This window comes from Rhinolophus sinicus, chromosome 3, assembly GCF_057876585.1.
Source record: "Rhinolophus sinicus isolate RSI-liver-muscle chromosome 3, RSI-T2T, whole genome shotgun sequence".
NCBI lineage: Eukaryota > Metazoa > Chordata > Mammalia > Chiroptera > Rhinolophidae > Rhinolophus > Rhinolophus sinicus.
The window spans coordinates 156,835,531-156,859,032 of record NC_142503.1 but is presented as its reverse complement, the minus strand read 5'-3'; the positions used below and the strand labels follow the sequence as shown (position 1 = coordinate 156,859,032).

Here is a 23,502-nt window from a genome sequence, read left to right as displayed (position 1 = left end):
CATTTTTGTTATGTATTTAAAAGTTCTTGATTATTTCCTTCAAAGTCCGCTTATAAAGATATGAACTTGGTGGGCTGTTCAGTCTCATAAGAGGACAGAATAAAGGGAAGCTCTTTTAATTATCTTTCATAGTTGAGGAAGTTTATTTTACTGTTTTTCTTTAAGAACCTATGATTTGGGGCTCTAGGAAACAATGTCTCCTGTGTAACATTCATGCTTTGAACAGTTTATGTTGTTTTCTGATAACAAATGAAAACCGTAAAGAATAATGAGCAATTTTATCTTTTATTCATTCAGGAAGCACTAAGTAATATGGATGATTATGATAAAACCTGCTTGGAGTCTGCATTGGTTGGTGTTTGCAACATTGTTCAGCAAGAATGGGGCGGTGCAATCCCTTGCCAGGTAGTGCTGAATTCTTTTTCGTTGCCCTAAGTTAAAAACGTTAACCACTGAGGCGCTTCGATTTTCTTCAAGCTCTGACACAGCATGCATTGTAATGTCTATGAACTGTATTCTACACTCTTGGTAGCTTTTTAAAAGAAGGCAGTAAATCAACACTAATATGCTCAGAAAGCAGCACAATTATGCCTTAAGGAAGGCATCCTCCTAGTAAATTGACTTCTTGCAAAATAGTAGTTTGTATAAAACACAAAGGGCTCACAGTTGAATTTTAGAACGTTCCCTGGAAGGGCTGATTATAGTTTTTTGAGTGACAGAACTGTAAACATATCAGTACAATGTAGTTCTGAGCTTCATTATCTTGATGTAGCATTTTATTCAGCAAACTTTTTGTTTTTTAAGATTTTATTGGGGAAAGGGAAGGGGAACAGGACTTTATTGGGGAACAGTGTGTACTTCCAGGACTTTTTTCCAAGTCAAGTTGTTGTCCTTTCAATCTTAGTTGTAGAGGGTGCCGTTCAGCTTCAAGTTGTTGTCCTTTCAGTCTTAGTTGTGGAGGGCACAGCTCAACCGCCTGAGCCCCCGGGCCGGCCCCTATTCAGCAAACTTTTAACCACCACAACTGCAAAGTGAGCAGTATGGATGTCATAAAATCAGTTGTCCTTTACTTAGATCCATAGTATGTCCATCCACTTAGCATCAAATCAGAGCAGAGTAGTAGCAGAAAAAGAATTGGAAGTTTGCTATACACATGTACTTTGAGAAGTGGTAGCATATTTTAAAGAAAAGTTGCTAAGAGGAAAATCATAACATTGTAGTGTACAACAGGAGTGAGCAAACTTTTTCTGCGTTTTAGGCTTTGCAGGTGTCTGTGGCAACTCTTCAACTTCGGTATCATGACATGAAAGCAGCCATAGATAATAAGTAAATAAATGGGCATGGATGTGTCTCAGTAAAACTTTATTTACAAAAACAGGTAGTGGCCATAGTGTATGATTTTTAGAGTCAAACAGAATTCCTCAGTAGTGTCAGTGGCATCACTGATATCTATTAATTAAAAATAAAATTGTGGTTGCCTGGGAGTGAGGAAAGAGTAGGGGTTGACTCAAATGAAGCACGAGGGAATATGGAAAGTGATGGAATTCATTATCTTGATTGTAGAAGTGGTTGCATCACTGAAAGCAGTTGTCGAAACTCATAGAACTGTATACTAAAAAGGGTGAATTTTATTGCATGTAAATTATTTCTCAACCCAACTTTTTTTGTTTAAGTTGTTTTTTCTTACTATAAAATGACTCTGTTTTTTTAGGGTATGAAACCGTGGGTTAATGATAACCCTGAGCTACTATTAAAAGGTTAAATCAAATCACTAGTGGATACTTGCTAAAAAAGCCAGTAAATCCGTTTTGATCAATTTCTTTTCAGAAATAAAAATGTTTGGCACCTTATTTCATAAACATTGTTTAGTGAATCCATGCATATAGAATATCTAATTTTCTAATAATATACTAAATAAATGAAGTTTTGTTGTCAATATCTACTGAACTGGAAGCTAGCAGGTAGCACAGTTTCATTTAATACTTCTTCAGTAGTTTTAGAGAAGAAACTCAGAAAATATGTGCACCAGAAAGATTTCTGCCTTTTAATGTTTTTCTTCCTTTGCAAAAAGGAAGAATCTGAATTTAAGATATATTGTACCCTGAGGACAAGGGGCTGGGCCTGAATCCACTTAGACTTAGTTAATGAGTTTTGGGGTGAACAGGTCAAAACACTGGACTAGAGGTGGAAGTTATTAGTGATTGTTTTTATAATCAGTTACATCAAACAGATTTGTTTTAATGTAAAATTTTTTTAACCAACCTTTTAGACAGCTGGACTGTGTCTTCATTTGATATGTAAAATCTGTCTCATTTTGACATTACATGAACTATTTCATTATCACACAGTATCTGAAGAAGCTAGTGGCAGAAATAAATCATTGCATAGCGATTATTGGTATTTAGAAGAGGAAATTACCTTGTAGTCAATTGACTATCTTCCCAAAAGATGACATCGCTCCAGGTGATAGGAAAAGAGTGAAAGTACTCCTCCCCTGGAATGCTGGGAAAGTGCCCTGCACAGTGTTGCTTTGAAGCAGTGACTTAACTGTGACTTAACTACTGTCTATTGTTGGTATATTTTAAAGACTTTTTCACATTGCAGATTGATTAAGAATGCATTTTAAAAGGCTTTTATAAATACATTTTTAAAGCAGTTGTCATTCTTACTGAGCAGGGGTAGAGTCTGTCATCCTTGAAAATAGTGTCAAGGTTCCGACTTCTGTGCCGGTACCTCTTAGGGACACATGTAAAATAGGTCCTCATGCTATTTTTGACATCAGTGCCTAGGTGCCACCTCCTTATCTCAGAGATAGGATTCTAGTTTTAATACAATTAACTCAGAATTAGTTATGAATGTTTTTGTCCTTTTTTTAAGTGTTCATAGGTATGTGCTTTTTAAAAAAGGTTTCATTAGATAAAATAAAATGCATAGATCTTAAGTATACAGTTCACTGAGTGTTGATTAATGCATACACCTGCTCCAGTTAAGACATGGGGCATTTCCATTACCCCACAGTTTCCTGCTGCCCCTTTTTAGTCAGCGTCCCCTCATGCCCCACAACCCCTGTTTGATTTATCTTAGCTTTGTTTTACCATTCTCAAACTTCATATAGATAGAATCATACAATGTGTCTGTCGTCTTTCACTTGACAAAAAGTTTTTGACATTTATTCACGTTGTTGTTTGTATCTCTGCAAAAGTAGAGTTTTTAGTGTTAATGCAATTAGAGTGAAATGAAAACATTGCTAAGTGAGACTGCTTTGAATGAATATGTTGCTTCATATACAAACCTTCTCTCACTTTCTGAAAACAGGTTGTTCTGGTGACGGATGGCTGCCTTGGCATTGGTAGAGGGTCACTGCGTCATTCCCTAGCTACGCACAGTCAGCGAAGCGAGAGCAACAGGTTTCCACTACCTTTTCCTTTCCCTTCTAAGTTATACATCATGTGCATGGCAAATTTGGAGGAGGTAATGCTTTTTACTAAGTTCTTCTTAGTTTGATTAGACACATTTTAGGACTCAGTTTATTGTTTAGTGCATGTGTTCCATTAGTATTATATTGCATATACTATAACATTGAAGTCCATTGGTTTTTAGCCAAGGCTGGTCACTGATTATATTTGAAAAAACTCTAGATCTCAAATGCTCTTTGAAAGTTCAGAGTGTTGCCCCATCTTGGGAAACATAGCTACTTCCCACACCCTTCACATGCTAAAGAGTTAAAATGTTCTTTTTGGTGTTAGATATTTCCCTCATTTAGGAATTCTTACATCCTTTCCACCAGCAATGTTGACAGAAGTGTGCTTTGATTTGTTTCGTAAAGTAACGTTACTCCGATGCATGTTTTATTAAACTCTATTTCCTGGTTTTCCCATTTACTCAGAAAAGTTATTTAACCTTTCTTCACCTCAGTTCTTTTCTATCTAAAATATAGATAATAATGGTACTTACCAAAAGATGTTAGAAACAATTTGGAGGGAAGATACTGTATAAATACCAACTGTGGTCACCTCTTTGCAGAAGAGAATCTTTGCAAAACTGCTTCTGAATGAAATAGCTCTACTGGTATCATTTTATATGACATCCTTCTTTGTAACCTTGAGTCAAAACTGTTATAGCTGTTTGCCTTCTCACATTGTTAAAAAGTCATCTCCGTTTATATTTATTCCATGTGTTGTGATGGGTGTGACCTTGGTGTGCTGATAATACAGTGGTACCCAGGTTTTCGAACGTAATCCGTTTTGGAAGATCGTTCGAGTTCTGAAACGTTCGAATACTGAGGCACAGTTTCCCCATAGAAAATAATGCAAAATGGATTAATCCCTTCCAGACCTTTAAAATCACCCCCTAAAACAGCAATTTAGCATGAATTTTACTATCTAATGATACCATAGCTCCATAAAATTTACGACGTTCGTAAACTGAAATGTTCATCAACTGAGACGTTCGAAAACCGAGGTATGACTGTAATCTGGCATTTTGTGCCATTTTAAAGGGATCGTCTGTTTTGCTTTGCAGCTTCAGAGCACTGATTCCTTGGATTGCCTTGAACGTCTCATAGATTTAAACAATGGTGAAGGGCAGATTTTTACTATTGATGGCCCCCTGTGCTTGAAAAATGTACAGTCTATGTTTGGGTAAGTATATACTGAAAGCTTTTTTACCTTCTTACAATCCATTATGATTTGATATCCAGCAATAATATCTATTTTACTATTTCTAATTGTGTCATTTCATTTTCCCCAAGTTGCACATTTTTCAGTAAAATGCTTGATAGTAGTGATTTTTAAAAGTTCATTCCCTTTTAAATTAAGTATGACTAAATCTATAATGCCTGTAGATACTGACTTCCTTATAATGACTCAGCAGTTTCAAAGATTAACTTGCTTTGGGGCTTTTCAGAATTGCAATTGCCTCACCAAAAATGTCTGATTTTGTTCTGTTTTACATATGGTCAAATCATTTTGGAGTCAACTCAAAGGGAAAACAAACTTAGCATCTTGAAAAAACTGATATGTATCATAATATTCTTCGTCTAACAATGAACCATCATGTTCTAGAAAGCTGATTGATCTGGCATATACACCTTTCCACGCTGTTCTCAAGTGCGGCCACCTGACTGCAGACGTGCAGGTCTTCCCCAGGCCAGAACCTTTTGTGGTAGATGAGGAGATCGATCCGATCCCCAAGGTCATTAACACAGGTAACTTTTTTGTCAAGTTCCTTCTTAGTTCTGGTATCCTGACTTTTTAACTTGTGGCTTTTACTTTTTTCCATCCAGAAGGGCTGAAAAGAAATGTAAATTCTGATACTCGGGTGCTGTTGTCATCAGTTACACACTTCGGAGGGGAGGATGCACTCACTGCCTAAAGGTGGCAGAGGAGTGATCTTTTGTGGTGATGATGAGGCCATGAGTTAATTTCCAATCCTAGGTAATTCTAACCACCAATTACTAGAGTTGGAAATCATGGCCAGATTCACTAGCATCGAAACTCTTGAGGTAATTCTTAATAGGTACTAAGATTAATTAGCATCATAATTGAGGTCAAGTATGAAGGGCTAGTTTGTAGACTTGGCTGTGTGACTCTGGACAGATCACCCCCTCTGGTTCTTATTGGCTACGTGAGTGGAATCTCTAGGTGAATGATGGTCTCTAATATCTCAGCTCTGATATGGTGTCCCTCTCTAACCCTGCTGCTTGTGTTACGACTAAAAGCGACATGCCACTGCCTTTACCTTGTTCGCGTTGCCAGCACTGTGCTGAGCTGAGATCGGCAAAGTGAAGACAAAAGTAACAAGCGGTAGTGAGAGGAGAGTTGCTCCTGTTGGAGGGTGGACTCCTTGCTTTGCGGGTACAGGTGAAACCATCACTGTCCATCACCATTGCAGCCTCAGTGCCTCGCATCACGTCGGATGCCTAGTAGATGTGGAGTAGGCAATTGTCCAGCCAACAAATGATTCAAATAAAGTGCATAGTAAATGTTCATTTCATTCTTGAGTGTATAGATTTTGAGGAGTTTTAGAGTAAAGGGCTGTGTACAGTCTTTTTATTTTTTGTGCTTTTAGCTCCTGGCTGTCTGAAAGTAGGGCATCCATCTCTTTCATTGTGACTACACAGCAGTGTATTAAGCTGTGTCAAATGTTGTGTTAACTTCAAACTAATTCGATTCCACTTCCCTCCCATCCTTTTTTTTTTTTTTTTTTGAGTAACTTGGAATAACTTTTCTTTCCCATATAAACTTTCAGTCCAAGATCTTTTTTATAGCTTATATTTAAACCATTTTTAAATGTAGGCCTCTTTCTACTCAAATGAAAAATATATAACTGCGTGCTCGCTTCGGCAGCACATATACTAAAATTGGAACAATACAGAGAAGATTAACATGGCCCCTGCGCAAGGATGACACGCAAAATCGTGAAGCGTTCCATAAAATATATATATATATCTGCTTATGCTGATTCATTTGTTACTCAGCTAAAGAAGGTAATGATGGCAAACCTTCAGAGAAGCAGATTTCCTGATGTATTAGAAGTACAGTGTACTTACCGTGAGCCTGATGTTTTAAAAAATGTGTTGAGGGGGATGGCCGGTTAGCTCAGTTGGTTAGAGCGTGGTGCTAATAACACCAAGGTTGCTGGTTCGAGCCCCACATGGGCCACTGTGAGCTGCACCCTCCTTAAAAAAACATTACTGTTAAAAAATGAAAAATTGTGTTGAGAATATGCCTAGAAGAAAGACTGAAAAGCAGTTCAATAAAATATCAATAGAGGTTTCCTTTGATGGTGAATGAGTGACTTTATTTTTTTTTTTCAATTTATAGTGTTTTCCAAGTTTTTATACTACCTATATAATCAGAAAAAAAAACTTTAAGAAGGTACTTTGGGTTACAAGTTTTATATTTTACTTATTTTATTTTTTACATTTTTTACTCATTGTCATATTTAGAGTGCTACCTTGGTTTTGCAGAGAATGTATTCCTTGGGTCTTAACTTTTATTTTTTACTTAGTTTATTTTTTTACAACTTTTATTTTTTACTTTGTTGTATTTTGGTTTTGCCGAGAATGTAGTTTTCTCAGGGAAATGTTTCTAATGCTTTACCCTGCAAGGATGGCTGCTTGGAGTTTTTGTGGAAGTGTTTGACTATGATGCCCCCTGGTGGCCTGAATGTCTCTGATTCTACAGAAGGATTTGACCTTTAAGCTTTTTTTGCCTTAGCTGGGGACCTAGCCTCATAAAAATAAAGTCTAGCTAATTTGTTATGTAACTTTAAATTCATTAAATAAAAGACAATTATCCTTATTTTTTGAGCTACTTAAAAGCAAATTTACTAGAGTTATCCAGAGAAACTTCTAATAACCTTCCTAGTCATCATATTTGAATTCCCTACTTACGTTAAACATTGTGTTTGTGAAATCTAGTACATAGAAAATAATGTACCTCCCTATAGTACTAATTACTTCTATGTTGATTACTTCTTTTCAGATTTGGAAATAGTGGGATTTATTGATATAGCTGATATTTCAAGTCCCCCGGTTCTGTCCAGACATTTGGTCCTACCTATAGCACTTAACAAAGGTGAGTTCTGTTCCTATTCCAGTGATACATAGGAAGCATCTTATCGAAAGTTATTCTTAAACGTTAGATAGTAGGGTAGCCCATTTTGCAAAATTTGGGAAAAAGGAACAGTTACTGGATTGGATTGGATTTTTTTAAAAATGGAAAGAACTAATTCTGCTGCATTACACTATGGAAAGCATATCGACACATATTTATTGTGTGTTGCTTTGTTAATTTACAGTTTAAGTCCTCTTTACAGATGAGAATGCTTAGTCCCTCATCCAGGGCTCTGCCTTTACGAGCACGCTGAGGAAGCCAAAGTTGTTTTCAGAGGGTTGCCTGATAAATCTAGAGTCAAATACAGCTTCATAAGGGGAGAAACTACATCTGTTTTCTGCCAGTGCCTAGCACATAGTAGATACTCAGTAAATACTATTGAATGAATAGATGAATCCAGCCCCTTGTGAAGCTCATTACTGCAGAATAAAGCTCTCCAGGAAATGTCAAGTCATGTCCCCAAAACTCAGCATCTCTCTGAAGATTGTTAATGTCCAGCACTTTAAACTTCTCATTTTTCTGTTCTAGGCTGACCCTCTGCTTTATATTCACCAGCTTTCTCCAAGAAGTGTGTATAGTCAATCAGGTTTCTACCACTGAGTTGTGATCACATTCCATTTATGCCGTTATCTCAGTTGGAGAGTTAGGTGTTCCATCACCCTCTATCACATATTCACAAACAGAATCTTACTATGTTCCCATAGATGGCTTATTGTGATCATTATGTTTGTAATTTACTGTATTGTTCTTGATACTAATATTGATAACAATCAGCGTTTCCTTATTTCTAGGGTCCTGGGGGGAGGGGGACAATTCTGTGTGCCCATATAAATTGCCAAGAAAGAAAGTGGGCAAAATGAAGAGTCTGTGTAGGGGAACAGTGGAAAGAAAAGTATGGGAAGGCAGAATGGGGCCACGTTGTAAGGGCTGTTGAATGTCAAGCTAAACTGGGCAAATTCTTCCTATTGAATTAGAAAGTCTTTGAATGAGATTGAGACACAGATAGTTCCAGAAGGAAGTTAATTGTAGGAAGTTTCATCTGTCAGCAGGGTGTATGAGAGAACCTGGAGTTGGAAGAGTCAAGAAGCTTGTGGAGTAATTACTGTTCACCTTTGGGGGCGCCCATCCATGTGCTGCCTGAAGGCTGTCAGTGGAGACTACTCTGACATCTCTGAATCTGTGGTTCTGATCAGATGGTGTTTGAAACCCGCAGAGAGCACCTAGCTGAGTGTCCTAGTAGAAACTGTGAAAGGCTGATTTTTTGTGTGTAGCAACTTCACTGAAATATAATTCACATACCATACACTTCACCCATTTAAACTATACAATGCAGTAGTTTTTAGTATGCTTAGAGTTGTGCAACCATCACCACGTCAATTTTAGAACCAGAATTTTAGAATTTTCACCACCCTATAAAGAAACCCTTTAGCCAGCAATTCCACCCATCCCTCCAGTCTCCCTCAGCCCCATGTAACCACTAATGTCTTTTCTGTCTTTATAGATTTGCTTCTTCTGGGTGTTTCATATATATTGAATTTATATAACATGTAAAAACTGATTTTTATGTGGATATAGGAAAACTGGAATATGAGTTTTTCTTACTTGTTATATATTCTTTTTTAACTCCGTATACTTTCCTTCCAAGGCTAGAAACAGCCAAGAATATAATCGGGGTTTGGGATTTTTGTAGCTAATCTCAGTCTAACCTGTTTTCTTTTCACAGAAGGTGATGAAGTAGGTACTGGCATAACTGATGATAATGAAGATGAAAATTCAGCCAATCAGATTGCAGGCAAAATACCCAACTTTTGTGTCCTGCTCCATGGCAGCCTAAAAGTGGAAGGAATGGTGGCTATAGTTCAATTAGGGTGAGTAACTTTGTTTCCCTTTGGTTGAGTGAAAGGTAGAATCAATGTACAAAGTGAAGTATTTCCCAGACTTTTCTGAAAGAAATAGAAAGGTCCTTGTCACTTTTTTCCTCTTCCTGCTACACTCTTCCCACCTACCATCACCTTCTAAACTGCTCATTAAATGATCCCCTAGACTAAGTACATAATGAGCTTCTTAACTACATTGCTTTTATATTATATCCTTTCTTAGTTTTCCTCTTTCCTATTCTATCTAGGAAACCTGGGTTCAATTATAACAATGCTACCAACTTGCTATAGGATCTTATGCAGTAGTCATAAGCTATAAAATGAGGAGATACGACTAAATGAAAAAAGATGCTGATGTCATTCATTGAACATTTTACTGTGTGCTTCTCTAGGCACTTAACATATATTCACCCATTTAATCCCTCAAAACAACACTATACAGAAGGTATCAGTATTATCACCATTCTATATATAGATGAAGAAACTTGCTCAATGTCACATAGCTAGTAAAGGAAAGATCCAGGATTCTTACCCCTTGCCTTCTGACTCCAGAGCCCATGCTTGTAACCACTCTGTTATATTCCTTCCCGATGAGGAAAGCCCGTCTAGCTTCCACATTCACTGCAGTCTCAAAAGTTGTAAAACTTATCTGCTTCTTTCTGTAATACCTATTGTTAGGAATGAAGAGGTGACTGATGATCTTATGGTCAGCACCTGGGCTGACTAATGTAGACGAAGACCAAGAGGTTAGGAGTACTCTGAGAAAGCATGGCTCCATTTCGGCTTGAGTTTAAATTAGATGGTCCAAAAAGAAAACTGCAGTTCTTGTTAGGTATTAGTTTGCTGTATTTCTTGGTACCCAAGCTACTTGTACAAGCTCTGAATATGAGAATCACCTGGAGCCTTTGAGAAGTGGGAGCAGAGCTGGCTGATGGCTTTGTGCTCTTTGTTCCAAGGGCGCCTCTGTGTTGGTGCTCTTATTGCTCACCACCCCACCCCTGCAGCTACTTGCTGCCCTTGTGATGTTTCTTCTCTTTCAAGACTGGTTTTTACTTCCATATCTACATAAGTGAGAACAAATACATTGTCCCAGAGGAATGGTACAATTAGGGGGCAGCAGTGTGCATTTTCAGGTTTAAGATTTGGCTTTAGTAAAATTAATGCACCTGATTTCAAAGCTGACCCATGTCACTCAAGAGAAAATCACAGGTTAGACTTATTTAACTTGCCAGTCCCAGGCTTGATGTTCTTCTGATTTTCCATCTTCTTTCTATCTAGTCCTGAATGGCATGGAATGCTCTACTCCCAAGCTGACAGCAAGAAGAAATCAAACCTCATGATGTCTCTCTTTGAGCCTGGCCCAGAACCTCTCCCATGGCTAGGGAAAATGGCACAGTTGGGTCCCATTTCAGGTATAACCCAGATCAGATGTTATTTATCTTGACTTTGTTTTCTCTCTGCTGTTCTGAATGTCTGACTGTGCGGTCAGAGAGCTGTGTGATCTCCCTGATGGGTGTGCTGTGGTCTCTGATGCTGGATACGTACATGGAGAACCCCAGGAAAGTTTGATGTGTGAACTTTAACTTTATAGCTCAGGAAGAACCAACATTTAAGTTAAGTACATATAAATGCTCCAACTGCTTAGAGTGAGAAGCTACTCTCTATCATAAACGTTTTTTTCCTTAATGTCAATTTTCCTTAGTATAATTTTCAACCCAGGTAACCAGGTAACTCCCAGTCATTCCTAGGTAGTTGAATCCCCTTCCTTCTTGAAAATTGTTTTCCCTTGGCTTTCGGAATGTTGCATTCTCCTGGTACTTTCTTTCTTTTTTGCAACTTTTCTTGTTATCTTTTCTTCTTCTTGCCTCATGATTCCAAGATGTTGTTCTTGGTCTTCTCTCGGGTTACTACTCTCTCCTGGTTACTTCATCAGCCATTATTGCTTCAGACTCCCCCAGGTCTATAACTCTAGTCCTGTTTGATCTCTCCCTGCAATTTGCATATTGTTTTTCCACTTTCCAGTTGGACCTCTGCCAGTCCCAAGCTCAGTATGTTTGTTATAGGAACCACTGTCTCACACCCCTTCCCTCTTAAACTGTTCCTTTTTCTGATTTTCCTGCTCCTTCTGATGGAGGGCTTATATTTCGGGTACTCAGGCTTCAACTGTAGAGTCATCCTTGATTCATCTGGACCTGTTTCAATTTCAGGAACATCTACCAAGCCACCTATTTTATGCCAGGTCTAAAGGATGAAAGCGTTCACAGGAGTTGCTCAAAGTCTAGTGGAAAGTGGAATAATAAACACAGACTGACACAAGATCAGAGTTGGCCTGCAGGAGGGGATGATCTCCTCTGCCTAAAGGACTCAGGAAAATCTTCACAGAGAAGACATACCCTAGCTGAGTTGGCGGGGGCGGGGGGTGGGGATTTGTGGAACCAGTGACAGCAGAAGGGCACCCTGGGTTAAGGAAAACACCTATAGAAAAGAAAGGAGCGCTGGAGTACAAAATGTGAGGATGGGGGCCGGGGCAGATAGTAGGTTACAGGTGGGCAGTGGCTAGAGCACGCAGGCCTCATTTGAAATGCGAAGAACTGAGGCTTTATTCTGCCACTGAAGGGGAGTGTGTGATCAGATCTTTCTAGCTATGATGAGAACAGTGGCGACACCAGTGAGGAGACTTTGTATTCTAGGTATTGGTGCCCCTTGGAGTTGTGCAGTATGGCCAGAATCCAAGTCAGAGATAGTAAGTTTGCATTTAGAAAGATAATTGTGGTGTGTGGATTTGAAAAGGTAAGGACATGGCTGCAGTTAGAAGTCAACTGATAGTCCTGGAGATGGGAAGGTGAGAACCAGCACAGGGGGACAGAGAAGATGGGATCCATGCAAGAGATGTGAAGGGGGTAGAATCAACAGTGTTTATACAGGAGAATAAAGGAAAGAGTTGAGAGTGATCCCAGGTTTCTGACCTGGGCTGCGGGCGAGCGGGTGGTACTATTAGTTGAAACAGAACAGAGGAGGAAGGATGGATTTGGGAGGAGCACCTTTGTGCTTGGTGAGTTTAGCCTGTGAGATTTAGGTGGAGATGCCTAGAGACAAATCCTGGAAGAGTCGAGTTCGGGAGAGAGGGCAGAGTTAGAAATACAATTTTTAGTTACAAGCGTATCACTGATAGTTACAGTGGTGAGAAGGAGATTATTTAGGGCAATGGTTCTCAGATTTGATTTATTTTGTGTACAAAAATAAACCAGGAAAACTTCTGTAAAAATTCTGTTTCCTGGGCCCCACCTACAGAGACGCTGATTCAGTAGGTCTGGATTCAGGCCAGGACTGCGCAGTTTTAATACTGTCCATGTGATTACAATCGAGGTGATCCATACCACATTTTAAGAAGCCCGAGCCCCAGGAAAGAGTATAGATTAAGGCAAAAAGAAAACCAAGGATCAGACCCCCAGAAAGGACCAACTATTGGGGGCAATGGAAAGGGTGCTAGTAAAGGAACATGAGAAGGAATAGGCAGATGAAAGGGGAAAGTAGTAGAAAGTGATGTTGTAGAAGCCAAGACAATTAAGAGACTGAAGAAGGAAGTACAATGACATGGCCTCCAATGTCTTGCACACACGTGCACACATGCATGTGCACAGATACACACGTGCATGCACACACACGTGCACACATGTGCGTGCATACACAGTACACACATGCACACACATACACGTGCACACATACACACATGTGCACGCATACATGTGCGTGGATACACACGTGCACGCATGCCAGCTGAGGTCTCAGGATGTCTTTTGCCATTGAGGCCAGAGAAGATTTTACCTGAACACAAGTCCTAGAAGCTAGGCGAAGGGTCAGCAAACTTTTTCAGTAAAAGGCCAGGTAGTAAATATTTTAAAACTTTGCAGACCATACATTCTCTGTCGTAACTACTAAAGTCTGCCTTTGTAACAAAATACATGAATGGGAGTGACTGTATTCCAAAATAATTTATTTATGGACACCAAAAATTTAATTTTATGTCATTTCCATATGTTATGAGATATTCTTTTGATATTTTCCCCCCAGTCATTTAAAAGTATAAAAACTACTCCTAACTCAGAAATAGGCGACAGGCCATAGTTTGCCAACTCTTGAGCTAGGATGCAGGCACTAGTGTGTCAAAGCTCACACATGGGCAGGAGACTTGACTTCGGTTCTAAACAAGACAAAGAACTGACATCTAGAGCAAAGCTGGGAATGTAGAACGCCTGCCCCTCAGTGAAAGGAAGCAGAAAAAGTCTACCCTGTGTTTCTACCTGCTTTTCCAGATGTAAAGAAATTTTAAAATCTCCTATGAGAAATTGAAGCCCAAGTCCTGCACCGTGCAGACTATACTAACCCCTTCTGAAGTGGGGACTTCTAAAACCAAACAATACAAAAACTGGTTCTGAAGCAATGAAACTGTGGTGCAGCCTCCAGAAGCTGATGGCTCAATAGGAATAGCTCTACATCCCAGGAGGATTAGCGCCTTGAGAACTTAATTTGAAAGAGACTGTAGAGTGAGCATTTTAAATGATTAGAGTTTTAGGAAGAACTAGAAAGAAGGAACTAGAAGAGGAAAGAAGAGGACACTGAATCACGAGTCATTTGATCTTGACAGCTATTTGGTGGCTTTATAAGAGTAGCTTCACTAGATGGTTAGCCAGGAGACAAGTTGAGGCATGAATTAAAATGAAAGATTTTAAGTTTGGTCACAAGTTTGGTCACCAAGAGGAGAGAAATAGGGCAGCAATTGGAGGAGAACACAGGACAGGGAGGAAGAGTGTGTGTGTGTGTGTGTGTGTGTGTGTGTGTGCGCGCGCATTCGTTAGGATGGAGAGATTCCTCACCTGTTTCATGTAGTCTCTCTCTAGCATTCCTACATTTATCGCTGCTCTCACCTAGTTTTGGCTGTGTTCACCTTTTACTTAGATCAGAGGTCAGCTAACTATGGCCTGCAGGCCAAACTAGCCTACTGCCTGTTTTGTGGATAAAGTTTGATTACATAGGCACACTCATTCCTTTTCCACTCCTGCTTCAATGGCAGAGTTGAGTAGTTGAAACAGAGACCATGTCACCCGCAAAGCCTAACATAGTTACTGTCTGGCCCTCTACAGAAAAAGTTTGCCCACCCCTGACCTGGATACTGTGGTGGTTTTCACCACAGATGCCTGTCTATAACTGAGATGGTAGCATTCAAACTCCTTTCTGCCTGGCTTCCAACCTAGCAATGCTTAGCTTGTTATACGTATTCTTCACTCAAATTGAACTGCTATTTACTCTGCCCTATTTTATATTCCTTTTTCCCTCTGGGTCTGTTCTTTTCAATGAGGTATAAGAGCTAACATTTTATTGAATTTAACTTTGTTCCGGGCACTGTGCTAGACAAAATGAAATGTATCATCTCATTTAATTCTCACAACAGTTTTATGAGGTTGGGATTGCCATTATGGTACAAAGTAATAATTGCTCATAAAACCTACATTAGAGGGTTGTCGATTGCATTTATTGAGGGAATGCGTATAAAGTGCCTGATAGAGTAGGCACTCAATAATGGTAGATCCTGCTGTTTTTACTTATTTTTTTAATCAAAGCATGCAAAATAGTACTGTTGTTTATACCTACCCCTTCTACTCCTAATTCTGTTCCTAGAGATAATTACTGTATTTTGCCATATGCAATGTGTACTTTTTTGCCCAAATTTGTGAGGGAAAAATAAGGGTGTGCATTATACATGGGTAGTACTAATTCCATATCTATATAAATGTTTTTAATCCTTTTATTTATGCTTATGATTTAAAAGTGTAACTCTAGAAATCAATAATAACATCTGTATGCAAAATAATACCCTGGAATACGATAATCAGTTTTGTTGAACTTGCAACAACGAAGAGTTCTTGGCCTCCTATTATGCGTAAATATCATAAATGTGTTACCAGTACATAAAATTTCTTGTACCATAATATGTTAAAAAATAAATGCTAACATTCCTTTATAATACAAAAAAACAAGTACCTAAATGTAAACAAATGAAAATTTGAATTAAAAAATTAAAATGAAAGATTTTTTCCCTGAAAATTTGGACCAAAAATGTAGGTGCACATTATACATGGCAAAATACAGTACTTTCAACTTTTGTTTCTTTTGGTATTTATATTTCTAAATAATGTAAGTATGTAACTATTTCTTGCCTTTTTTTTTTAATAAATGTCGTTTTTTCACTTTTTAAAGATGACCACTTAGCTCTCTTACCACCACCATCCCCACCCATCCACCCAAGAAGCACATTTTCCCCTTCCTCTATCCTTCAGTGTTCTTTTTGGTTAAATCAGTATTCTGTCCTTGTTAGATGATTTAAATGTTATTTATGACTAAGCCATGAGGTATACCAAGTTACATTTCTTTGTCTTGCAGCTCTTTGTCCTCTACCCCAGTTGTTACTTTCTTAGATTTTTTTCTTTTTTCTAATAAGATAAATGTAGTCTGACCGACTTCAGTTAAAAGGAAGGCTCTATTGGAAAGACACTGAGGTTCCTCAGAGGTGCAAGAAAAGAGCTGGACAGCCAGGCTGTGGGGAGCCGGCCACACATGAGTGTAGCCCCCACTCCAGCTTGCTCAGGGCCTTTCTCTGCTTTCTTTCCTTTTTTTTTTTTTTTTTGCCCTTTTTTGTGTACCTATCACTAATTCCTGCCTACGTGCAATACATTGTTCAGGTATTTTTGTCCTTTTCCTTTTTGTATTTCTTAGTCGTCTCCCTTCCTCTTGTTTCATAAATGGACTGATTGTTCTCTCAGCCTATTGCATAGCTGTCATCCTGAGTCTTCCCTTCACATCTCTCCTGTGGGTCTCCTATTTCATGAATCCTCCTGAGAAAAGGGAATATGGGAAGTAAATGTTTGAAATCTTGCATATTTGGAAATGTCTGTATTTCATCCCTGACATTTGATTGCCAGTTTGGTTGGGTATTGAGTTCTAGGTTGGAAATCATCTTCCCTTAGAGTTTTGAAACATTGCTGTGTTGTCTCTTCTGGCTTCCTGTGTTGCTGTTGAGAGTCTAGTGCCATGCTGACTGCCTGGGCTTTGACCCCGATCTGTATTTCCTCTGTGCTCCTTGCAGCTCTTCTTCGTGTCCCTGGTGTTCTGGATTTTCAGGACGACGTACCTCGCTGTTCTCGTCATTCGTTGTGCTGGGCCCTCAGTGGGCCCTTCCATCTGGCAGTTCGTATTCTTCAGTCCTGGGAACATGAATTATGTCTTTGATTTTCCGCTCTCTCTGTTCTCTGTTCTCCCTTTCTAGAACATAGGTTTATAGTTTGTATGTGCGTGTGATTTTCTCACCTTACCCATTTTTCCATTTTTTTTTTTCTTTTTGTTCTACCTTCTGTGAGACATCTTCAACTTTATCTTGCAACTGTTTTCTTTCCTGCTATCATATTTCTTATTTCTAAGAGTCTTCTGTTATTTTTTCATAAATGCAGTATTTCTTGTCTGCTAAGCCAGTTTCCACTTACAGGTTCCAAACAATTAGAGACTGTACAAAATAGACTATTATTAGATGTTGAGATGTTTGGTGCTGATACTGAGTGCTATAGGATAGAAGGGTCTAGAGAAATCACTGCCTGCCAGAAAAAGTTGGGACAACTTCATGGAGAAGGTAGGATAGTATCTGGACCTGGAATGTAAGTCAATTTGGATAGGTGAAGAACAGCAGGGTTGAATGGTTGAAAAAGTGCTGACCTTGGAACTAGACCCAGCCGAGTGAAACCGGGGAAGGTCCAACCTCTCTGAGCCTCAGTTTACTGGGACTAATAATATCTACCCGCTGGGTTGCTGTAAGGAGAAACGTTATATATGTGAAGTGTTTGGCGCATAGTTTGGATTGAATAAACATTCTTGATAAGTTTCTTGAGTCCAGAAAAATATCTTCTCTAGCCACACTTCTAGCACAGTGCCTGCTACATAATGGGGTCTTACCATAGATAATGAATGAATAAGTGAGTGAGGGAATAAATGAATGAGGAAAGGAGAGCATTCCAGGCAGGAGAAATAACAGAAATAGTGGCAGGGAAGTTAGAAATTAGCATGTTGCATGGGAAAGGACTGTTGGGATTTTGGTCTGACTGAAAAGGTTTATATAGAGACTAAGTGTTCATGGAAATATGTCTGGAGAGCTGGGTCAGTACTTTTTGGAGATGTCGGGAGTGGGGGAGTGGTGTGGGGTGAGTATAAGGCATTTAAATTAATTACCAAATCAGGGTTAGAAAACTTCTGGTTCAGTTAGAAGCGGCTAATTCCAGTTTTCAACATGAACATTTGGGACATAAGCTTTCTAACTTGGGGAAATGATTCCTGCTGTGTCTACCCCAGCAGGTGGTAATAAGGATAAAATAAGCCAATAGATGTAAGTACACTTTGTAAGTTTGTGGCAAAGTTTCATTGGCTCAGGAAGCCAGTAGAAAAATAAGAACCCTTGTTTGTCCCATGTGGCTATAAAACCAACATGGCTTTAATTCTTTGAACACAATAAACTAATAAGCCATGATAAGGTGGGGTATGTTTCATCAAAAACTATTTCTTCCCTTGCCCTTTTCCTTAATTTGGCTATATATAATTTTCCTTTTTAATTTTCTCAATGCCTAGATGTACGCTGTCTAAACCGGAAGCCACTAGCCACATGAGGCTATTTAAATTTAATTAAAATAATGAAACTGCAGTTCCTGAGTCACAGTGGTGACACGCCAAGCGTTCATTGGCCCCATGGGCTAGGGCCTACCACTCTGTCACAGCAGGAAGTTGTGTTGGAGAGGGCTGGGCTAAACTATATAGAATTGCAGTATGTATGTTTACATGTATTTTTAAATAGTACCTTAGTATTTGTTGTATTAGCTTTATCCTCTCTGACGTTAATTTATAAGTGAAACGTCTTTCTTTAGAAACATTAAGCTGTTTTTTACTTACATGAGCCTCGGTTGATTGCTACTAAGAGCAAGTTCCCTAACCTGGCTGAAGCTAATGGATTTTCTTAATTAGGGAAGTAACAGGATATAAAAGATTGAATGATTCAAAGAGCTTCTAGCTTAATTGGAAATGTAATTGATTATGCTTTGCCAGCTGTCATTTCAAGAATGTCTTTTTCTTTTAAGATGCTAAAGAAAACCCTTACGGTGAGGATGACAATAAGAGCCCATTCCCTCTGCAGCCCAAAAACAAACGCAGTTATGCCCAGAATGTGACTGTCTGGATCAAACCCAGTGGCCTGCAGGTAACATTACCATTCACGTTGCTTTCCACTGGGCAAAAGGGGGAGGCAGGCAGACATGTGATTTGATTTTCCTTTCCTTTGATACTTAGTAATTCATTTACTTCTAATGTTTGTCATTATTTCCAGAAAGGATTTTGAGGTAGCCTACGGTAAAACACGTATAAGAGTATAGCAAAATCCTTTTTACAAAATTTAGAGCAATACAAAACCTGGAGGAAGAGGAGAGACAATTGTGCCAGGAACCAAAGGCAAAATGACAATTGTATTTGAGCAACTTGGCTCTGAGCTTCCTGCTACCGAGGTCACAAAAGAAACATGTAGGGTTTTTATGTTAGATAGTATCTAAAAGGAAGCATGTCAGTTCTTCTAGAGAGGCTCATTTTCCTGGCATTGAATTTTAATGTAAAATTTTTGACATGCTGAGGCATTAGATAACATAATGGGTGTTATCGTTAACGATTATGAGAAAGATGTAAAAATCTTCATGTGGTTATTTCTTCCATCTCCACAATAGAACCCAAACCATAGCATTCCACTGTAATTCCTCAAAACACTTTCATGGGAAGCTAAGAGTATCCTATTATCAAGATACGTTCCTTTCAGACAAGGTACTCAGTGCCATTTCTCCTTCCATTGACATAAAGTCATTTATACCTATTTTTAAAAATCACTTTTGGACCTTTTTTCTCATTTGAGTTTCATTTGTTTTTTTTCCTTTGTTCCTCCAATGAGTCCAGCCCAAGCCAGATGAGAAGAGGCGGTCAGGCCACCTGACAGCAGAAATAGCTTCTGTTGATGGGGTCTCTTCTAGCCCCCTTTCACTGAGACTGGACACATCCTGCCGTGGCTAGGGGCAGGGGTATCTTCTCTTCATTGGAAATTCAGGTTCTCCCTCTTTCCTGCCATCCCTAACCCCAGTACTTCCCTATCAGAAGGATAGCTGAATTTTTCTAAAATTAGTTTTTAAATTTTATTTTGGTCTGGGTATTTTTTTATTGTAGTGAAATACATATATCATAAAATTTACCATTTCAACCATTTTAAAGTATACAATTCAGTGATATTTAGAACAATCACAATGTTATATAACCATCACTACTATCTAGTTCCAAAACATTTTGTCACCCCAAAAGGAAACCCTGTACCCATTAAGCAAGTTACTATATTCCCGTCTTCCCCCAGCCCTTGGCAACCACTAATCTGCTTTCTTTCTCTATGTATTTACCTATTCTGGATAGTTCATATAAATGGTATCATGTAATATGTGGCCTATGTTTGGCTTCCTTCCACTAAACATGTTTTCATCATTCGTCCATATTGTAGCGTGTATCAGTACTTCATTCCTTTTGATGATTGAGTACTATTCTATTATATAAATATGCTACATTTGTTTATCCATTCATTTAGTTGATGAACATTTGAATTGTTTCTACCTTTTGGCTATTCCAAGTAATGCTGTTGTGAACATTTATCAAATTAATTTTTTTCTTTTTTTTTTCTGTGCTGCTTTTGTTGTAACTAAGAAATCATGGTCAAATCCAAGGTCGTGAAGATTGACCCCCTACGTTTTCTTATAAGAGTTTTATAGTTTTAGCTCTTACATTTAGATTCACTTTGAGTTAATTTTTTGTATGTGGTGTGAAGTAAGGGTCCAACTTCATTCTTTCACGTGTGGCTATCTAGTTGTCCTAGCACCATTTGTTGAAAAGACAATTCTTACTCTTGTTGAATGGTCTTGGCACCCTTGTCAAAAAGCAGCTGGCCAAATATGTATGTATGGGGTTACTGGGTGTGTGTTTGTGAGACAAGTTCATATCTGTCACGAAGGGATTTGTTATCATCGAGCATTTTGAAGGAGGGAGGTTCTTTACAGATGTTGAACAGAGCAGTGCTATTAACTCAGAAGGGATTCTCATCTTGACACTGTGGTCTCGTTTTCATTTCTTTAAACGTTGCGAGTCATCCTTTGGTGTTCTTTCCCTTTACCACAGAATTCTAATGTTGAATTCTTTTTACCCTTGATAGACAGATGTACAGAAGATTTTAAGAAATGCAAGGAAACTACCTGAAAAAACACAGACATTCTATAAGGTGAGACTGTCAGAATTACAGTGGAAGAAGGTCGGCCCAGGGATGGGAGCCAGAAATAAGTGGTTCACAATTGTGTCCGGTACCAGAGTGAATATGGACAGGGATTAGAAATGTATGCCTTGTGCCTGTATTTTCATTGGTAGTCAGTAGAAATGATAGGTCCGTTGCTGCCCTAAAATCCAAGAATTGGAAGTATTTCAATGGCCTGGTTCTAGGCAGAAGAGCTTCTCGGTATTGGTGCTGCTGTGAGTGGCTGAGGGAAGGAGCTGAAAGGACCTGAACCCTCCTCACCACTCCCGTAGGGGTATCCAGACTAAACCCAGGCAACCATTGTGACTCCTGGGATGGCGCTTGGCCAGAATATTCTTACTGTACCAGAGAAGCTGCTTCCAGGAATGACTTCTAAAATGGCACGTTTATGAATCGCAAAAGGATGGCCCTCGCAATCATACCTAACTAATCCAGAATCATTAATGGCGGGAATTAAGTTACAAGAGGTAGAGTGGAGTGTGGGGCATTTAAGCTCAGTTGTTTTCTCTGGTCCTGGTGTTTGGCTGAAATTAAATTAAGTGGCACTGTGAGGTATGCCACGTTGTCAGCTGTGCCCTAGCTTGCTCATCTTAACATAGGCTGCACACAGCCAGCCCCAGGCTAGCGTTTCTTCCAGAGAACGTACATGCTACTTTATCTGGATGTTACCTCATTACCTTTAAGGCAGTATCGTCTTCAAACCTAATTACATAGTGAACTGATGAAATCAAGCAAGAGCCACCTTAGTCCGAGTTCAAGCAGAGATCTGCTCTGCCCGCCATGCCCCGCTCCCTGAAGCCCGTAATTGACACAGGCCCTTGCTGACCACTGCTTGGCTGTGTCCCTGTCCCTGCAGAGCTCTCCGCACACGATCGCCAGCTGTCTATTCAAGGTGGCACACTTGTACTTGGGCCTTCTTCTGAACTTTGCACTTGTTAAAGGATAATAGTGGAGAGTTGGTCAGAAAGCCCACTTCTCTTCTGGTTTTATATAATCCTCCATATCAGAGCTGAGAAGGGCCTTTACCAGGCGATTGCGCCACCCCTGCAATGGCAAGTGGTGATCCTTGTCATTTTGTAAATGAGGCCATTGAGACTGAGAGTGGCTACCCCACTTGCCCAGGTCACACTGCTAAGTGGCTGATGGGCACTTCCTGTTTCTCTGCTTCCATCCACTATGCGACCTTTCTGTGGCAATCGTTTAGGCCAGACTTCTGACTTCTCCAGAGCCCCCTCCAGACACGTTCATTGCCATTCAGCCTGAAACCCAGCCAGAGATGCACTAGAGGCTTAAGAGCCCTGTGAGGTTTGGGGCAAGCCTTAGCCAGACCTGAGTAAGAGAGGAAAGGTAACCCTCATAGTTGGGAGTAAATGTTTGGCTTAAGTGCTGATGGTGACGTTTGTCAGCTGTCTCCCTTACCCAGATTTCCGATCGCCTAGAGGGGAGCTGCTTCCTAGTCATGTCATCACACTATCGGCATCTCTATACAGCCTTTCTTCTATAAAAATCCTCACTTAAGTTCATGGGTGAAGAACTTATTCTTAGCTGAGCACTTAGAAAGTATGTGATGAGGAAAATGCATTTCGGCCACATTGGTGTGTTTTTTTTTATGTTGCAGGAGTTGAACCGTTTACGCAAGGCTGCCCTGGCCTTTGGTTTCCTGGACCTGCTCAAAGGAGTGGCTGACATGCTGGAAAGGGAGTGCACACTGCTGCCTGACACAGCCCACCCTGACGCTGCATTCCAGCTGACCCACGCTGCCCAGCAGCTCAAGCTGGCCAGTACCGGCAGCTCCGAGTACGCCGGCTATGACCACAACATTACACCTCTCCAGACAGACTTCTCGGGGAGCAGCACTGAAAGAATGTGAAGCTGACTTTGGGAGCCTGCCTTCTTTTTTCAAGTGAGATTGGAGGTAAAACCTTTTCCAGTCTGTCCACCTCTGCAATACCCCCCTGAAGATCTCCCTGAGGCTGCCTCAGAAGCACCACTTGGTGGTCTGAATGACTCTCTACAGTCTGAGAAGGGTACTGAAGGGTACTTGGCTGCTTGGGCTTTGACTTTCAGCGCAAACACCTGTTGCTCCCACGATGGGTACATCTCCGGAGAAGCTTGAAGGACTGATGAGCACAGAGCTCTCCCCCTTCCTCAGGAAACCTAAGCAAGGGTCCTCTGCTTCCCAAAAGGCATCTTCTCTCCCAATCCTAAGGACAGTTTCAAGCTTCTGTCCTTGGAATGAACCCAGACTGTCTGGGACTTAAGTACAAGCCTTACCCCAGTAAGTGTTGGAACTTTTCTTAGAACTTGGGCATAACTTGGTTCTTAGGTGCTTTGGTATATCTTTTAAACAGCAACCACAAATGTATAAAATTATTCGTTTCTTCAAGGTGTTTTTTTTTTTTTTTTTAATGAAAAAATTTGATTTTCTATAAAATGGTTTCACTGGAAAACAAATGGGTCTTTGCCTTTTGGTCTGTCCTATCTTCTGGATATAATTTCGGCTTCCTATGTGGCACAGATTCATAAATCATGAGGGTTCCTTGGGTTCCTTGTTTCTGACACTGGTTAGGCCTCATTAGATAAGCCAGGTTCCATCCAG

The 23,502-nt window shown here is 39.7% G+C and overlaps 1 protein-coding gene and 1 non-coding gene across 3 annotated transcripts in view; both read left to right on the top strand.

Annotated features, from left to right (window-relative positions):
* Window positions 1-23,289, top strand: part of INTS14 (integrator complex subunit 14) — a 28,719-nt gene extending 5,430 nt beyond the window's left edge. For both annotated transcript variants that reach the window (XM_019725580.3, XM_019725581.3), the window contains 10 exons: window positions 298-405; window positions 3,316-3,471; window positions 4,522-4,640; window positions 5,064-5,206; window positions 7,488-7,580; window positions 9,343-9,487; window positions 10,775-10,908; window positions 18,664-18,782; window positions 20,808-20,873; window positions 22,522-23,289. In XM_019725580.3, the coding sequence (XP_019581139.1) occupies window positions 298-405; window positions 3,316-3,471; window positions 4,522-4,640; window positions 5,064-5,206; window positions 7,488-7,580; window positions 9,343-9,487; window positions 10,775-10,908; window positions 18,664-18,782; window positions 20,808-20,873; window positions 22,522-22,773 (1,335 nt within the window). In that variant the 3' untranslated portion in view covers window positions 22,774-23,289. The remainder of the gene's footprint in view (window positions 1-297; window positions 406-3,315; window positions 3,472-4,521; window positions 4,641-5,063; window positions 5,207-7,487; window positions 7,581-9,342; window positions 9,488-10,774; window positions 10,909-18,663; window positions 18,783-20,807; window positions 20,874-22,521) is intronic.
* LOC141570975 (U6 spliceosomal RNA) lies at window positions 6,332-6,438 on the top strand. Its single transcript, XR_012495400.1, has one exon. It is a non-coding gene; the product is annotated as a U6 spliceosomal RNA (small nuclear RNA).
* Window positions 23,290-23,502: the final 213 nt, after the last annotated feature.